The following is a 19,570-nucleotide window of genomic DNA, read 5'->3' as shown; positions in this document are numbered from 1 at the left end:
AAATACTGGCGACTTCAATTCATGTCTGATGTAGGGCTAAGCTTATAAATTCAATAAATATTAAGTAACTGTCAATTTAATGGTAAATGCTTTTCCTTGCATCGTTTGTGTGCAGCTTCCTCCTCACCCTTTATTCCGAAAAACATTTGCCGCGGCTGAACGCGGTTAGTTATACCAGTTTGTTGAGCGATAGCTCCTTTTGCTTGCTTTGGGAAAGTACGAGGTTATTAGCTTGCAGAGATTTAACTTTATTGCATGTCTTGGTTTAGGCAAGGACGACGACAAGTCCACACGCTTCGACTATGTGCCGCGACAAGGGAGCCAGCGCGTTGCGCCATAACACAAGGCACAGACGCTGCTCGGGACTGTGGGCGCTTTAGGCGCGAATGCTCAGCGAAGGATGGATGGATGGATGCTATGAGCGTCCCTTTTATAACGGGGCGGTGACACTGTCTGCCACCAGGCTCGAAGAAAAAAAAAATGCATCCAGCGCCTCTGGCCGTGGCGGCACGAAAGACTCCCCTTGAGTCGCTGTTCGTCCTCGCGAACGCGCCGCACTAGTCTTTCGCTGAAGCGATTTCGCCAAAGTTGACCTTGGCAGAGCTTGAAGGTCAGATTCACGCAACGAAGGCGTTTTCTGTGTAGCGGGGCGAGTAGAGCTATCGCTCTAAAGATTCTGGCTACGTTAGCGGTGCTCACTCAGGACTCCAAGAATTCGGCAAAACTCAGCTCACGAGATCGCGCAGAGCTCCTCGGACTATTCAAGGCTCGGTCTGCGTCTCAGCGAGTCCAAGTGGGTCGACTTACGAGCGAGCCTCCATACCTATAGCTATGGCTCAAATGGGCGTAAGACGTACGTCCAGAATTTTCTTTTCCACAGCCTTCGCGACGATGAAGCCGAAATGAACGACGGTTGGAAAGCCGTACTCCAAGTTCAGTCTTACGATCCTTTCGGCGATGCTGAACTTTGGATCGGGCGGCATGTTCGACATGTCGAGTCCGATCAGGTTGAGGAACTTCTTCAGCGACGACACCTGCATTGTCATTGTTATCGGGGTGACCACCGGCTGCTTAGAAAGGCAAATCAGTTCCTATAAAATACGCAAGGTGGAAGAAGTTGTAGAGAGCATTATTTCGGTTAATGATAATGGTTTCTCATGGAATCTCCTCTAAACAGTCAAGGCAATAGTCATCTAGCTTCCGTATTCTGATTAGATCCGACCCTTTTGTAAAGCTATAACACTCGGCCTGCTTGCTTTATCAAGTTAGGTTACCCAACTGTGTTACTATGTTGCCCTCATCTCTTATTTATTTATTTATTTATTTATTTATTTATTTATTTATTTATTTATTTATTTATTTATTTATTTATTTTTACATACTGCAGCCCAATTAGGGCTATCGCAGGAGTGGGTTTTCTGTACATGAGCACACACAAGAATACAACTCTTAATAAACAAATCGCAAATAAATACATTCATGCAAATACAAATACAAATTACAACTCTTAATAAACAAACGGCAAATCAATACATTCATGCAAGAAATCTTCTAAAGGCAACGCTCTAGTTGACCCAGGCAATAGATTCCATTTTTCTATAGTGTGCGGAAAGAAGCTTAATTTAAATAGGTTAGTACGTGGATGGAACGGTGTCAGGTTGAGTGTGTGGCTATTCCTTGTGGGTTTCAGTTTATCAGGAGACAGGTATTCGTTAGTTAACGAGTAGCGTGGGGTATTAACAAGAATATGCAGCAACTTTAAGCATTCGAGATCGCGTCGCTCGGACAAGGTTTGTAGACATAGCGTAGCAAGGCGAGAAATTCCAGTCGTAACGGCGGAAAATGAAACGGGTGGCTTTCTTCTCAACGGATTCGAATGTGGTGATGTCCGATTTTTTATGAGGGTTCCATACGGGGCAGGCATATTCGAGGATGGGACGAATGAGCGATTTATACGTTAGCAATTTTGTTTCGCGTGGAGCATCCTTTAATGTACGATTTAGGTAGCCCAGTTTCTTTAGAGCTTTATTGCAAGTGTATTCGATATGTTTAGACCAAGACATATTGGGTGTGATGATGAGGCCTAAGTACTTATAATCGGACCTTGCGTATTTCTTTGCCGCCAGTATTCTAAAATCTCTTGTTTACCTCGACTGTTGAAATTATAACGCGACTTTTCAACAGTTGAGGTAACCTTGTCATAAAAATTCCTTAACAATACGGATTTTCACCGAACTGATTTGTTAAGGTCAGCTTTACGGCGCTTTCAGTCATCAATTCCTTACGGCCTTGTTCTGGACGATATTCTGTCGTTGTGGTTAGCTGAGCCAATAGACAGAAAATCCCGTAAAGGTGCTAATTCCGCGTTCGATCTCCCTAAAAAAATTTCGGGATGTTTTGCCCTAAGTCGCGAAAAGCTTGGCACAGCGAATCTGGTCGGTCCTCAAGTCTTCTGGCTAACGCGGGTTACTTTCTTTCTAACTCTCTCTCTATCTTTAGTTCTTTTTCTCTCTTTCTTTCTCTTTTTGTTTTTCTTCCTTTTCATTCTGTCGATTTCTCTCTTTCTCTATCTTATGCTATATGTTTATTTCTTTCTTTGATTCTCTGTTTTTTCTTTCCTTCTTTATCTTTCCGTCTTTCTTTTCTTTCTTTCTCTTTCTTGCTATTTATGTCTCTATTCGCCTTCTTCATTTATAGTGGACCAGTGGAGAGTAGTGGTATTAGCCCAATTTCTGTGGCACATACCCGTTCATGATGACGATAGTTTCTTGTGGTCATCCGTATTACCTCGAGCGTAAACAGCTTCGCTCTTAAAATGCGTATGTGCTCCTTTTGCAGCATCGTGTTACCGTCAGCTCAAGAGAAATACTTTCCTTTCGCCCTACACAGTAGATAGACGAAGGTGCTGCTGAATTAAACTTAAAATTGCACGCAATATTTTCTATTTAACCACGTTAAATCACGATCATACTTCGTAGAATACACAGTCCCTCCACAAGCAGTTGTGGAAGATGAATAATAAAGGTCCCTTTATTCTTCGCGTCTCCGCGCCAGACATGTGCCTTTAAGGTGACGTCACTTCATGGCTCAAGGAGCCCTTCAAACGCTCTGCGTCTAACCATAGCCTCTTATGATCTAACTGTAGACTGCCCGTCCTCACTTGCGAGCTCTTCGTTGGAATACAGGGCTCTCCTTAGCATTGGATTGCATGCTGGCCTCACCTTACACATTAATCAGCAATCGACGCCAGGATTTGGCTTGCTAATGCCTCTTATATACCTCCACTCAGGCCCGCAGCCAGGGCGGGGGGGGGGGGGGGGCCTAGGGCCCTATTAGCGAGCTTTTACTGTACTTAGGAATGCACTTCAACGCAGTTCGTCTTTGTTTATAACGTTGCAAATAAAATAGCCAATGGACCCCATGCAGTAGCCAGGGTAATCAAATGCGGGACCTCGCACACACGCTTATGTCGCTATGCATAGGCGTACGCAGGGTTCCCCATTAGAGAAAGCAAAGTTTCAACGCAGCGCCCAGTGAGCTTTGTCAAGATTATACATGGCCATGGAATCATCAACTATGCCATGCCTTGTATTTTTAGAAAGCACCGATGCAGCCACTTGTAATATATGCTGCATTGTGAAAAACAACGAAAGAAGTGAATCCGCTACACGATCACATACTAGTACCTGAGGCTAACACCTATACTATCAAGTGGTTTTACTTGAGGTCCTTACAATACTATTCAAACAAGGACAGGTTAAATGACAACTGTTCAAAGATGTTTGCGACACATCTCAAATATTATCATCTTCATCGGTGCGCTGTTTTGCTTTCTATGTACTACATATTAGCGTGAATGATTGCTCACACAGCACTGCAGTAAGAGCTAGAAGAAGAAATTTTTGGATGCTTTTCTAAGACGTTGCCTTCTTACTTAAATTCCACCCATTCGCTCTCGTTTTGGAATAACACTAGCTTTGCTGGTTTGTGAAATGCGTTATATCAATGGAAACATTCCTAAGCCCAGTGTGGCCAGCCATTTACGAAAAGTGATTATAAAAACGTAGTCGTCTTAACAGAAATTCTACCAGCAATGAGTCATTCTGGTGTGCAGAAGGCATCAAAATACCATTTCGCATTGCTACTTCTCTCTGGCACCTCTCTGCTACCAAATTAGCGCACATTTTTTTCACAGAATCTACTGAAGTTAAGTAATCGCGGTACCCAGGAAATCGTAGGAACAAAGTTCGTAGGACTTCAACATCCACATGAAGCAGAACATCTACCAAACATCTGTAGTAACCGGAATTACGCACCTCGGATCTAGAGGTATTCGCCATGCTGACGCAGGCACGGAACAGACCAGCAGCCTTCTGGGTGGAGTTCTGATGTGAGGGCGGAACGTTGATGGTGTAGAGCAAGGCCTCGGTCACCTCACGCATGTATACGGTCAGCTGAAATTGTGCAAGTGACGTTTACAGTCAGTGCGACAGCAGCAAGACATTGCCCCCTAAATGAGAGCACAAATGGGGCATACACAATTCCGGTCATCGTCACTGGGCTTTCTACGCAGTCATGTTGATAATATTATCAGAAAGCTCCATATAACAAAAGGGCATTGATGAGGATGACGTGTGGTGCTGAATGTCTCAATGACCAAATAACAACGTTTTAGCATTCAGAACAGCTGCAGAGATCTGCAAGTGAGAGACTCGCGGAGGATTTCAGGCGAAGAATGGTACAATGACTGTCATGATTTACAAATTTTAAGTTATGGTGGCATATACGATGTCCCGAAGCGAAGGTAATGTGTCTAAATAAATCAGGACTTCTAAATATTTTTACATTACACCATTATTTAACAATTGCCTATGGCTGCATGCGCAACATTTCGGCTGCGTTGCTCAAAGAGGTGGACATAATTTTAAATTCTGTCATAAGCAATATTATTTCTAAGGTATAAAAATTCAAATGTTATATCATCATCCTTGAGGGAAACAGGACGCCTGTTTTCTAAATTATCTGCTTGATACATTTGCAACATCTCCTGCGATCGAAACGACTACAGAGCTCACTAACGGAGTTGTAGTGGTTGGACACCATGGCAACTATATTGGGCAAAGAAGGAAACGAAATATATTTGATTTATTCAAAATACCCCTAAGAGCCTTCTGACGAGGGTATTACATAGGGGGTGGGTACATTAAAAAAAGCGTAAAAAAAGAAATACAACTGTGGAACATATATAAAAGACAAAATCAATACATCATTATAGCAGGAATATCATGTATAACACAAATATAAAGCTTTGACATTTTGTGATAAGAAAATATATACATAGTAACCGTGGTAGATGCAGCAATACATTAAACTCACACTGATGCTAAATGTATTGTTGTGTACATAACAAAAACAGGTAGTGCTATCAGTCTAAGTAAAACTTTTCACGTAAGAAAGCCTAAAAAGATGATAAATTAGTTTCAGTCGCTATGTACGACGCTAGGTTATGCCATTCAATGATTGTGCGTGGTATAAATGATGCAGCGTAAAGAGATGAGCGGCAAGTTATGCGTGCTAGTTTGTTATCATGGTCACGGCGCGGGAAGCCAGCGGGGGGTGAAGAAAAGAAGTCATTATGAAGCGCACGATGATAGTACAGTTGAAGAAATAAATAAGGTTAGACGAGAAAAGTGACGTCGACGTGATAATGGTTCCAACACGGCTCGTTGCTTTAATGCTGTGACACTCGTGAAGCGGGAGTAATCGGAGTAGATGAAGAGCGCAGCACGGTTTTGCAAGGATTCAGCGTTGTTGATGACGTATGTTTGATGAGGGTCCCATATGGCAGAATCATATTCAGTGTTTGGTTGGATGAGCGTTATGTAGGCTAGCTTTTTTTAAGTGGGATGGGGCATGCTTGAGGTTACGAGTATCTAAAGGGCATACGCAATATAGCAAATCTTCACTCTAGACTAGGTGTGACTTTGTCGCGTTTATTTTGTCGCTGCCTTGTAGGCATGTTTGGCTAACATTGACCAGTAACAATGTGCTAATTTGTGAGCACGGCACTCACCGAAGCAAGGACGGTGTACTGAGGTCCAGTGTAGCGCGAGCACACGAAGCTGTAGAAGTCGTCACATGGCTTGAAGCTTCGATCTAGCGCCGATTTCAGCAGCTCCGTCGCATAGAGACAGTCGCTCGTGTTGCACTGCTCGGCCACATCGTCTTTCATCTGCGTTTCGGTGTAGACATAAGCGCTGAATTTCTCCATTAAGACTGAAGACTCTATGAAGACCGAATATGTCGATGTCCTTCATTTCGTCCACAAGTGTAAGGTTTCAGCACAAACTCGCAATTTTTTAGGAAGAAAAAAATATGACTTTCGCGCGCACAGTGCTCTGTGCAAAGGAATTGAAAGTTTGATTAGTTTTCCGATTTCAATTGTTAGAGCCAATGATAATTAACTAAGTGGAAGCCGCGTAAGTCATCCACTGGCGAATAATAGCAACCACTTCTAGATGCTTCTTCAATTTGTCTGATTGTCTTCTAAAATATACAAGTTTAAAGCATATAAATTTCGTGGGAAAGGTGGAAACGGTCCAGAATCCCTCAGCGGTATCTTCGGAATACATGCTCCTCACGGACGTCATTAAGGGGGAGTTGCGTATTTCGGCTGATGTGCAGTTGAATATCATAATTTGGACGTTGACTGCGACTTTCGCAGCAAGTGCTCCTCGAAGCGCCATGTAACCGTTATTCGCAGTGGGCATGCCGTTCCACTGCCGCGCGTATTGTCGCTTATTATCCCGGGCACAAAGGGACTGAAATGCATAGTGAATGTGATGCACTTAAGCAAAACCAGTTTTTCTTAATTCTGAGTTCCTGCTTACGCTGTCTTAATTTAAAATGCCGTGTTTTTTGCGTACAATACCTCAATGATCACGTTAAATTGCGCATATAAGCTAGCGAACCGAAACTTTGCACTTCATGTCACACATAAATGGGGGGTCGTTACAAAACCGACGTGCTCGCATACCGTAAACTGTGCGTGTGAATTACGGCCTTTGAAGTAAACTATTACACCAAAAAAAGCTAGAAATCCATTCTAAATGGAAAATGTTTTCCTTTTTAGTCTAATATCTGGCTTGGAGGGAATTACTTCGCGCGAAAAGAAGCGAACTTAAATGTCGCAGTAATAAATAATGTCTGTAGTAATAACGAATGGGCAATTATTATGTGAAACTATCCCCAACTGAATGCTCGCCCCAGCGTGTCAAAAACGCTCAGCGCTTAAATCAGTATTTTGAGGCATCATACTCAGCGTACCGAAAATCACAGGTCACGCATTGTGAGATTACCGTACTGTCCAAAATGTTATATACTTGTTTACCGGCCGTCCCGAGATCACCAGATGCTGTGTTCTATTTAAACTGTCAGGCAATTGGGATTGTTTAATGGGTCAGATACTGCCAAAGTTGTACAAAGCATATGGTTTAGTTGAGGAGTGACAATCACTCACGCAACGGCTCGAAAGAAACAGCTTCGCCAGAAATCGCTAAATAAGCATTTCTTTTTCACCTAGGTGTTGCGTAATGAGGTGCTTGCTTAAAGTAAAACGCACAAAAAGGAAGACGCTCCAACCCACGCACCGTCACTAGCGTGCCTCGTGTGACAAAACGTTTTCGTGAGCCCTTTCAGTGGCAACATATCTTTCAGATTTACATATATGGCGAGCCCGTACAGGTCCCCGGTTTTCTCATTTGTTGTATACAGTGTGGAGCTTAATCAATCAGTCTAGGCCAGTCGCCAGTCCAACATCTTACTTAGCCTGAATGAGTGTTATAGCTATCACACTCATTTAGGTTAAGTAATATGTTAGACCTACTTACACTAATTGCTTAAGTTCAGCACTGAAGACAACAAATGAGAATATCGGGGGACCTGTACGAACTAGCCATATGGTAGTGGAGTAGACTAGTACATACTCCACTGAGAACCATGTACCTTGGACCATTCCAGGTAGGCGATCGCAGCGCCCGCCAGCATTCCGGGAAGTAGTCCCCAGAACCAAGCCAAGGTGCGCACACTTCTGGTCAGCACAGCATCGTCGCCGGGCTGCTGTCCTTCCTGCGGTTGTTCAGGGCCAGCAACAGGGGCAGGACCCTGCCTCTCCTCGCTCGCCTCGGTGTCACCCACTTCGGCGTCACCGCTCGTCGCCTGCGTCCATTTGATAGCCGTTGAAATTCAATGGGCAACTTCCAGCGTGTTCTCAGTAGCTTCAGCAGAATTGAAATAAACGCAAACGCAATTCGCATGCATTCTTGGCGTGGGTGCTCTGCTGATGCTTGCGCATTCGTTCATGGCCGCCCAGCTTGAACTTAAACTTAAACTTGAACGTAAGCTTGAACTTAAAGCGTTGCTAAGTTGAAACAAGCGTACGGACGAAATTTGCACACACGAAGCGTATCAGCGTTTTATAAAACAAATGGAGGGAGTGGACGTCGTCGGCAAGCAACGTCATGCGCAAAGAGTAACGCGTGAATTGAGCTTGGCACGTGGGGCGTGTCTATTTGTGTTCTTCCTGCGCAAGTGATTAAACAAAATTCATAGATGTACGCACGCTCTGGATTTCTTTCCTAACTGTCCGAAGAGTCCTAACTCTAGTCATTAATAATATAACTGTTGGGGTTTAACGCCCCACAACCGCGATATGATTACGAGAGACGCCGTAGTTGAAGGGCTCCGGAAATTTCGACCGCCTGCTGTTTTCTAACGTGCACCTAAATCTTAGCACACGGACCTCAAGCATTTTCGTCTCCATCGAAAATGCGGCCGCCGCGGCCGGGATTCGATCCCGCGACTTGCGAGTCAGCAGTCTAGCACCATAAGCACTAGACTACCATGGAGGGTCCATTCGCCGTCGAGTACAAAAATTAAGTTCCAGCGCAACAAAAACAGTGTGGCATTCAATTATCACCGTTGTCCGTAATTTTACAAATATTTCCTGGAAGACTATTGAGGGCTATGTGACAAGCATCTCCCAGAATATTTATATCTTGTATTTGTATATTTACACGCACAAACATGCACATACATAGACACATAAAGGGGGGAGGGTAGAGCCCCACCTTGCGTAAGTTTTTCGCTGGAGCGCTGGCGTTCGCTGCCATTCATATATATCAGTGCAAATTTGGCGAGGCCACGTTCGCTAATACAGGCCGATCCCGCCTCCAGTTACTTCGCGTCAGGCTTGTCGTTAGGCCTACGCTTCAGCCAGCTGGCCAGATCACAATACAACTCCCTGACTAATGTATATATCGCATGTATGCTGGGAAAGCAAATGGCGTGATTGAAGGAAGTGCGTTGCTTACTTGAGCGTGCCCCACGGGCTGATTATCCGGGGTAGCTCGATGTATCGCTGTATCACTAGCAGCCATGTTCGTGCAGCGAAATTCTTCTTCTTCTTCTTGTTCTCCGCTGAAAAAACCCGTAACCGCTGCGGTGGACTGGCCACAAAGCATGTGGGTTTGTCAGTATTAATTCTTAATAACTTTGTGATCAAGATAAGACTTTCATTAACATAGTCTGGGTACAAGAAGGTACGAAAGTTGAAATGAGAATAAGGAAATAATTTCTTTGAGATAGAACAACTTCAAAACGTAAAATCAATTTAGGGCCTTAACTACCAAGGCGTGCACCATATCGAGAATGAACTTCCTCGCCTATCAGTGCTGTGGCTGCGGCACAAATGTAACTTAAGATGTGAATAAAACTTCTTTTCAAAATGAATAATGTTTCTTATTGCGTTAGTTTGCCCTGCGGCATCAGAACACGCCGTCACACATGATTAAAAAAAAGGAATAAATATTCTACGACAGCTAATCGAACAGAGAACAGTAGTATGACAGCATACGTGCGCGTAATGCATATAAAGAGCGACACTTTCGCACAAGCGTGTAGCATTATAAGGATAAATATATATTTGGCGAAATAAGGATGTTTCATGGGCAGGGTAAGTTCCGCTAAACAGTCGCTTGCTGATTGAACGTGGGCGCATTGGCTGGGACAGCAGAGGTGGCTGGTGACTTCGTGCGCAGTGTCGTCGCGCGCGCATAGCGCTGGAGGTCGCGTAATACCATTCTCAATTCCAACGGCGGATTCGGAGCAGCCGGCCGACTCCGCAAGTGAGCACTCGTCTTTGGCGCACATAACTCATGTGATTGGACTGGGCAAGTTATACTGTGAAATCCTATCGTAAGTTTTTTTTCACGAAAGGCGTGCGGATATCCCCAGAATACCCACAAAGGTATCGACCTATGGCAAAGTGCAGCCAACAATAACCTCACTTTAATCACTGATCCGGCTTTCCCAACTAGAATTGGCAATTCGTGCTCTAGAGACTCTGTGCCGGATCTTACATTTGTCAAAAATGTCGATTCGATGACCTGGTCAAACTTATTGACAGATCTGGGCAGCGATCACCATATCTTAGCCACTAGCATGTTTGTGGAGACGAAAAGACTAAGAAGCTTTACCGTCACAGACTGGGACCTGTTTCTAACACTTCGAGAAAAGCGTGGGCAGTCCCAACACTCACCTCCTGATTTGGAACGATGGTCTGAACAATTAAAAGAGGACGTCAAGGCTGCCACGAAGTCAATCCAGATCGACCTCGAAGTCGACAGGGTGGACAGCCGGTTGGCGCATCTTCTGGAGGCTAAAAAGTCACTCCTTGACCGATGGAAAGGGCAGAAGCTCAATCAGAAGCTTCGAAAAAAGATTGCAGAACTGAACAGGACCGTTGAAGAGCATTGTCAGGTGCTAGCTAAGCAGCAATGGGATGAACTCTGTAACTCTGTGGATGGTCAGATGAGAGTCGGAGGAAAATGGAACTTGCTCAAACACCTCCTAGACGACACGAATTCCAAGTCTAATCAGAGGCACGCGATAGAAAAGGTCCTTCATGAAGCGAAGCGGTCAGAACCCATGGGCGTCATTGCGGATGAGTTAGCAAACAGATACCTTCCGGTTGGTAGCGTACGTCCGACGGACTATCGTACGTACAAGGGCGAGCCGAATCCAACACTTGACGAACCATTCAGCACCTGCGACGTCAGGGCAGTATTACATAGCCTAAATGGTAGGTCTGCCTCTGGTCCGGATAGAATTGCCAACAGGGCTCTCAGGAACCTGGATGACGACTCCATCGAGTATTTCACTGAAGAGATAAATCGGGCCTGGAAGGAGGGTTTGGTTCCAGATACCTGGAAGTTCGCATCGGTAGTACTCATTCCGACATTCCGAAACCGGGAAAACCCCCAGGACTCGCAAACCTTCGACCCACCTCCCTCACGTCATGCGTGGGGAAGGTTGCAGAGCACGTCATTCACAAACGCATTTCGGACCATGTAAAGAAGAGCAATTTATTTCCATACAACATGATTGGCTTCCGTCCGGCTTTGTCGACGCTGGATGCGATGAAGCTCATCAAGTGTCAAATAATCGACAATCCAACCAGAGACGTCCGGCCTATTCTGGGTTTAGATTTCGAAAAAGCTTTTGACAACGTGTCTCACGCACACATTCTGAATCTCACATCGGATCTCAATTTGGGCGCAGCCTTTCACAGTTACATCAGCTCCTTTCTCAAGGAGCGGAAAGCGCAACTTAAAATCGGAGACCTAACAACAGAGGCTTTCGAGCTTGGCCCTTGAGGCACACCGCAAGGAGCGGTCGTTTCACCGCTATTATTTAACATAGCAATGAGAGGTCTCTCGGAAAGGCTCTCTGCTATATACGGTGTTAGTCACACAATCTATGCAGATGACAACTATATGGTGCACCAAGGGATGTGAAGGAGATGTTGAGGCGAGTCTCCAATCGGCAGTCAATGAGGTTGAGTCATACCTGGAAAACACGGGACTAAAATGTTCCCCCAGTAAGTCCGAGTTACTCCTTTATAGACCAATCAGACGAGGTCCCAAGCCCAGGGTATGGAATCCACTCGCAGATGTCGATATCAGGCTAACCACACGTGATGGACACCTCATTCCTAGAGTCGAGTCCATATGAATGTTGGGCATGGTTATCGAATCCAATGGATCCAATAGGCTTACGCTAGATAGGATTACCAAGAAAACGGAAATGGTCATCAAACTCATTACAAGGTATCTAATAGAAGAGGAGGCCTGAAAGAAGACAATTTACTCCAGATTTTCCATGCCTTCCTCATGAGCCACATCATCTACGTAGCGGCCACGCACACCTGGCACAGCTTCGAGAAAAAGAAGCTTAACACCCTCATTCGGAAAAGCATCAAAAGGGTGCTAGGCATTCCGATGACGGCTAGCACAGAACGCCTCTGTCAATTAGGCGTGCACAATACGCTGGATGGTTATTTATTTATTTGGTTTGAATACATAGAAAACACGAAGACACAGAGGAAATAGGGAGGGAACAGGCTGACAACTGCCACCTAAAGGGGCACAACGCCTGCCTGCTCATTTGGGAAAGGGGAAACATTGGGGAAAGGAAGATAGGGGGGAAGAAAAAGGAACGAAAATAGGTAAGAAAAAAAAAACAAATAACACAGACGTAAACACGAATAAGTGGTCACAGGGAAAATTGTCTATACGCGCGAGGCCAAATCGGTGTTTTTTAAGAAAGTAAGTAGGGCTCGATGGGCCTGGTCACGCCGAGCAGCACAACCCCTCGGGAACAGGCAATCATCAAGGTTCGTACACTTGAGACCAATAAGTCCATATTCCTTGATGAGCAGTGCTCGCTGCATAACAAATGCGGGACACTCAAAAATTATGTGTTCTAGTGTCTCACAGGAGTCACACGACGTACATGATGGACTGTCTACACGACCTTGTCGGTATAAGCGCTCACGCACTAATACAGAGCCAACTCTTAGCTTATATAAGAGGGCTCTGTCACAACGAGGCAATCCACGACCACGAATACGGGGAGGGAACAACCCGCGGCTTGCGACACGTTGGTCAGGGTGCTGCTTTAAAAGGTGTCGGCGGATCAACAGACGAGCGTTGTCTATCAGGCATGAAATTTCTTGGCAGTCGCACTCGTTGTGGGCACAACTTGAAGCAACGTGATCGGCCTCTTCATTCCCAGCAATACCCACATGCGAAGGTATCCACTGGCAAATGAGGGACACCCCACTAGATATAATGTTTGTGGCAGATTTTACAATGCTGCATGTAATTGGACCGTCGCAGTCTTTTCTCAACAGTCTGCTAAGGGCAGCACGAGAGTCTGTGAGTATGACAACCTTTGGTGCTCCTAATTCTTCTTGAACGTATTTCAGAGCAACATCAATCGCTGATAGTTCCGCAGTTGTTGATGAAGATGGATGCGGTATGCGAAACAACCGTCTGATGTTAGTCGAAGGGCAATAGAAAGCTGCAGAGCCACCTTGGCCGTCGCTGCGTACAGATGCGTCTGTAAATACATGGAGATAGTCATCAAACTTTTCAAATAGGTGCGACTGGGCCAACTGAAATAGTGCCGAAACAGGCTGGTCAGACTTTTTATGTATTCCGGGAATGGATAGATAAATGGGGAAGGTGCACTGGTTGTACTCTTTCGGGGTTGTGAAGGTAGTGGAATCTTCTGAATTGCCGGCAATCGTAGTAAACAATGCCGCCATTTTCCCCATGCGAGATCCCGGGCGTTGAGTGAGGCGATTAATAAGTGCTTTACCGTCTGTTGCTCGGTGCAAACGCTCGATATGGTGCAGCGCTCTCTGGTCTGCCTGTAGCCTCAGGGGCAACTGGTGCGCTTCGGTGAGTAGAGGAACAGATTGCGCCTCGCGAGGTAAACCAAGTATGATTCGGAGGGCAACACGGTGGTCCCGTTCCAATTGAGACATCAAAGTAGGTGGCACGTTCAAGACTGGCAAAGCGTACATCAAGCCAGAGAGCACAGCTGACTGATACACCTGTAGGGCTGTCGTCTGATCGCAGCCAGTGCCCCTAGCAGTCAGAGCAGCCACATACTTGAAGAGCGTCTGTGATTTGCGCCTCGCAGAGGTAACGGCAGGCCGCCAAGACAGGCGATCATCGATAATTACTCCCAGGTAACGATGTTGTCGTACCCACTCTATTGGTGTATCTCCGATGTAAAGCCGGCTCATGCTTCGTCGAGCACGTTGTCTGGGATGGTAAGCAATGGCGGCTGACTTAGCAGGCGAAATTTGTAGACCAACTTCTTCGAGGTACTCTGTAGTAGTATTCAGCGCTCTCTGCAAAATTCCGCGAAGACGCGGACCCTGCTGCGAAGGACCGCTTATCCACAGTGCAATATCGTCAGCATAGATTGCTATGCCTATTGGGAACTCATATTCTTGAGGTAATCGGCTTGGCAGCCCAGCAAGTACACTGTTAAAGAGAAGCGGCGACAGAACGCTACCTTGGGGGACACCGCATTTAACAGTGCGCGATTCACTTGTCACTCCTCCGATGAGTACTTTCATTTTGCGCTCCGATAGAAAGTTACGCACAAAATTAAGCAGTCGACCCGAAATTCCGGCAGCCATAAGTGCAAAGACAATCTCCTTATGTGGCACCGAATCAAAAGCTTGTTGAACGTCCAGGAAGAGCATATATGCAGAGTGCCTGTTTTCTCGAGCAGATTCAAGTGTTGATACGAGATCTGCGATGCTATCGATGGTTGAACGATGTCGACGAAAGCCGCTCATAACTTCAGGAAAGAAATTGAGCTCCTGTAGTCTGCCATCTAGACGAAACAGCACCATTCGCTCCATCAGCTTCATAACATTAGAAGTTAGTGATATGGGCCGGTATGACTTGAGGTGTTTTGCAGGGCGCCCAGGCTTTAAGATTGGTTTCACGATAGATGATTTCCATTCAACGGGGATCACAGACGTTCGCCACACTTTGTTATATTCGTCCAAGATTGTAGTGATGGAAGCTCTCATCGATGTTTCGTAAGGCTTGATACGTAATACCGTCTTCACCTGGGGCAGTGCGGCGACATGATATGCAAAGCGCGTGTCGCAGCTCCTCGAGGGTAAAATCTGCCTCGTCCATCTGACAGGCAGGACCATAGCAAAGCGTTATGGTATCGGCACTTATCAGGGAGTCAAGGTCACCATTAGAGTTGTCTCTTGACACAGTAGAAACAAAAAGATCGGCAAATTCTTCCGCGAGAATTTGCGGAGGCCGTCCGGTCGTTATGCACAAAGCTGCAATTGGATTCCTGCAGATATCAGGGGTTCGGAGAGCTTTCAGTATGCGCCATACACTTCCGAAACCGTTTGCCGCATTCAGCGAACTACACAGCGCGGCCCAGCTCTTTCGACGGAGTTGTTTTGTGTGTCGCCGTATGGCTGCATCTAGGCGGTTATACACCGTCCAATCTGATCTTTTAGAGCGCTGCGCCCTTCTGTAAGCGCGGCGTCGACAGGCTCGTAGCCTCAATAGCTTAAGATCAGGGTTTGGCTTATTTATGCTCCTCATTCGTCGCGCCGTAGCTTGTTGTAAACACTCGCTCACCAGTTTGAACATCTTGTCGTGCGATGGCGCCTCGGAAAGCAGCTGACGGAACTTGTCCCAGTTTGTCACTCTGTAGGCGGCAGTCTGGCGGCTAGGTGTGTGTTCTGGAGTCAACCAAATTGGTAGGTGATCCGAGCCCCATGGATCAGCTTCACATGACCAGGCAAGGCACACATCTCTGGTTGATATCGCAAGGTCGATGGTAGAATGCTCCTTTCCTCTGCCGACAAATGTGGGTGAACCGTCATTGAGCGTTTGCAGATCATGTTTAATAATCAGTTCATTGATCTCCACCCCACGACTGTCTTGTGGACGAGAACACCAGCGAGGATGGTGAGCATTAAAGTCCCCACACAGAACAAATGATGAGCCGCACCGAGAGACTAAAGACTCCAGTAATGTGGTGTCTGAAGATCGGGTGGGTCGAAAATATATGCTTGATACAGTCGTAGTTGTGTCTCTGAGACTTATAGCAGCAGCAGTACATTCAAAATCTTTGTCACAGATGTCGCCTGTGTCAATAACTGAGAAATCTAGGTCAGCTCGTACGTATAATGAAGCTTTTGAAGGATTTCGTGGATGCGTGGCGTCCGTGCATTGGAAAGACCCACATGCCGGCACTGTGCATTGTGCGTTACTATGAACGCCCACAAAACCAGGAAGTCTCAGTTCGTCTTTCCTGACATTGCTCTCTTGAAGCGCTATAACATCTGGCGGGGTGTTCATTGCGAGGAGCCTTAGGACCAGATCGGCATGCCGCGGCCGTAAGGATCGGACATTCCATTGCAGCACGAAAGGGCGGGGCTTTCGACTGTTCATGCTGTTTTTAGCGAAGGCCGTCGAGAACTGGAACGAGTGCCTCCAAAAGTTGCTCTGCGGCTAATGCTGCTGGTGTCTGGCGACCGGCAATGAGTGCTCTAATAACGTTGACAAGCATCTTAAGTAAGTTGATAAGGTGGGCATCGTCTTCGACAGGGACCGTATTATTTACAGTGTTTTCCACTGTAGGCAGGGCCTTAGTAGAAGCTGGTTCCGACGCTTTGTGAGAAGCAATCTTTTCAGAGACGGGTTCCGACGTTTTCGATGGAAGCGCTGGCCACGATGTCGCCGAGAGGAAGTTCCGCCTCTGCCCTTCTCTCTGACGCACGCTGTCTGAACTGTTCTTGGAACGTGCAGGTACATCAGTTTTGCCGTGTGCGGCCGTTGGACGAGCACTGCGGTTATACATCCTTTCTCCCGATGCCTTCTCTTTGGCTTTTTCTTTCAGAACCTTTAGTTTTTTCTTCAGGGTGGGACAATCTTTGTCTGTTGCCAAGTGCTCGCCGTTACAGTTAGGGCACCGAGATGTCGAACTGTCACAAGAATTTACATTGTGATTTCCGCCACATTTAGCACAGACCACAACACTTGTGCAGAAACCCTGCACATGTCCAAGCTTCAGACATTTACGGCACTGTAGAGGCCTTGGTACGAAAGGTCGAACTGGGTATCGCACTAAACCAGCTTTTATATGACTTGGAAGCTTTTCACAGTCGAAAAGAACCTTCACACACTTTGACGAGCCCAGCCTTCGAACGCCGATGATTTTGCATGGAGGCGTGCAAACGATAATGCTTTTCAAAACGTCGTCTTGAAGTTCCAGGTCGACGTCGGATATAACACCAGCGGTGACATTTGCGCCCTGTGGTATATAAGCCCGCGTGCTGACACCACAGAGCTGAGATAAACCAAGTAGGGTTTGCACCGTTTTCTCATCTGTTGTGTCAACGGCTATGATATTCTTCCTTGGGTTCACTCGAACCTCTTGAATAAGACCAGGGGCCAAGTTGAAGAAAAAGTCATGCAGCTTCTGCTTGGAGATAGCATTGAGGCTTACCGACACGTCGACAGGCACGTAGGCTACTGTCGTGATCACGATGTTGCTGTATATGACAGTCTCTTCGCTTGAGGACGATGTTGAAGACTTCCGTCTTGAACGACGATGTTTAGCAGGTATGAAGGCTTCCGAGTCATCCGACTTAACATCGGACTCGGAATCGGCAGCTTCTGATGCCACTGAAGAGCTGAGGCGCTTCCTTGCAGCGGGAGGTCTGTCCCTGGCACAAGACGGGTCCACCACCATCCCCTCCATAGCAGGCTTTGCAGGGAGGGTATCCCAGCAAAGCAGGAGTCTTGAGGGCCAGTAGAAACAGCGCTGGGTGTTGCTGATGCACAAAGAAGCACAAAAAATGAACAAAACTTCAGGACTGGGAGAAACACCAGCCGAAGCACGAAACTTCGTCGTCGTCTCCACTGGATGAAATCATCGAAGCACACGAATCAGCCCAGCTTGCTCGACTAGCTTGCTCGACTTGCCCTGGCGTCGTCAATTAACGACACCGCACAAAAGTTCCCCTAGCACCTCGGAAATGACACCAAAACTGCTCACTCTTGGGGAAATACTTCTTCAATGATCCCCACTGTGATTGACACCAAATTTGCGACAGATTTGCGGAGCTGGGAGCCACAAAGAAAAAAAAGCTTGACCGAAGTCATGGGTGACGCCGAGGCGGGTCAGGTGATGCGGCTAAGCGCTGTTTTCGGGACGTCATACAGAAGCTGTTTGAAGGAGTATCACACTGAAAAATGAGAAGTGGTTCACATTTTGTGCGCTCTTGCGAGTAGAGAAATAAAGAAGCCATTTTCTTAATTTCACAACCACTGAGCCCTGATGACCTAATTTGATTCCATGCTAATTAACCCATAAATACTTGCACTACTGGCTTAATTTTTCGCTTTGGTATTCTGAGGTCCTACCTATTAGGAAAACACCACAAAAAAATGGCGCCGGCCAAAACAAAAATCCAGGGCTGAAAGGGTTAAGAACAGGATCATAACTATGCACACAATCATTTGGTTCCCGGCACACCTAGGCCAAATTTGGACTCGCTCACCAACCTCAACGACATCGCCCACTCCCAAGCGCGCGTACTAACTCTCCGCGCGGGAGGAGAAGCCTTGTCACAGAGCAGGGTTCAAGAGTTCCGAGACACTTTATTCACATTTAATGAATTCACTAAGCATTTTTATCTGGAAAGAAGAGTATTTCCCCCACCACACAAAAAGCTCACGAGACCACAGGCGATGACCCTTAGGATGCTACAAACTAATTCTTATCCGAATCTCATCTTCATGTACTGTCTATTCCCAAGTGACTATAGCTCGCAATGCCCTGGCTGCGGGGGAACGTGCGATTTAGAGCACATGCTTTGGCGGTGCCCTTCGTTACGTGGGGATAAGGACCTCACAGAGCAGAAATGGAGCTCGGCCCTCAAGAGCTCGGAATATCAGCATCAACTTTGGGCTGTCCAGAGAGCCTGCGATGCGGCGGTTAGGCTAGGTCTAACTGTCCCCACGTGAGAGCGGCCCGCGGTGTCACCCTAAGGAGTGGCACTTCTCCGGATCTTTAAATAAAGTTCTCCGTACCGTACCGTAAGAACAGATTTCGTATTAACTTGTGTGTACCACTGTGTGGTGTGTAGTACTCCGGCTACCCGTCCGCCAGTGCCCGTTTATCAATCAGCAAAAAAAAAACGAAAAAAAAACGACCCTTCTTCCTGACGTTCATTGACTGCTGTTATAAAACTCACATGGTCATTTATGCATCCGCCTCAGTCGACTCGAAGGCGAAAGCCATCTTCTTCATTTTCTTCTAATTCGATGTAGTGAATCTCCCACGCCCCCGTCCGAAAGCTTTCTGCAACTAACGTGGTTTTGCAATGCCTCCAGGATCGGGGGCGTTGTAAGCCTTCTGCACCTCCCGGTTTTTGGGGGGCACCGCCTCCGGGCACGTCCCACACGTTGACCACAGGTCATGATGTCACGTGATGACGTCACCATGTGGTGTCACGTTGTGTGACGTCACAGGTAAGTCATGATTAAGTCACGGATTTTGGCGATATGTGACGTAATAGACGTGATTGGTCTGCATCACATGTGTTTACGCCATAGGTCGGCAAAAAAATTTAAAGCTCACTAGGACTGACTCGTGAAAT

At 46.4% G+C, this 19,570-nt stretch overlaps 1 protein-coding gene across 1 annotated transcript; it reads right to left on the bottom strand.

The window, feature by feature from the left end:
- Positions 1 to 756: 756 nt before the first annotated feature.
- Positions 757 to 9,437, bottom strand: LOC119394965 (membrane metallo-endopeptidase-like 1). The gene is made up of 5 exons (XM_037662261.2): positions 9,372 to 9,437; positions 8,005 to 8,217; positions 6,074 to 6,232; positions 4,317 to 4,454; positions 757 to 1,034 (listed from the first exon to the last, which is right to left on the bottom strand). The coding sequence occupies exons 1-5, from the start codon at positions 9,435 to 9,437 to the stop codon at positions 837 to 839; spliced, it is 774 nt and encodes a 257-aa protein (XP_037518189.2). The 3' UTR covers positions 757 to 836.
- Between the last annotated feature and the right edge of the window lie 10,133 nt (positions 9,438 to 19,570).

This window comes from Rhipicephalus sanguineus, chromosome 5 (genome assembly GCF_013339695.2).
Source record: "Rhipicephalus sanguineus isolate Rsan-2018 chromosome 5, BIME_Rsan_1.4, whole genome shotgun sequence".
Classification (NCBI taxonomy): Eukaryota; Metazoa; Arthropoda; class Arachnida; order Ixodida; family Ixodidae; genus Rhipicephalus; species Rhipicephalus sanguineus.
Note: the sequence above shows the minus strand (reverse complement) of the source record. Positions and strands in the feature narration are given on the sequence as shown.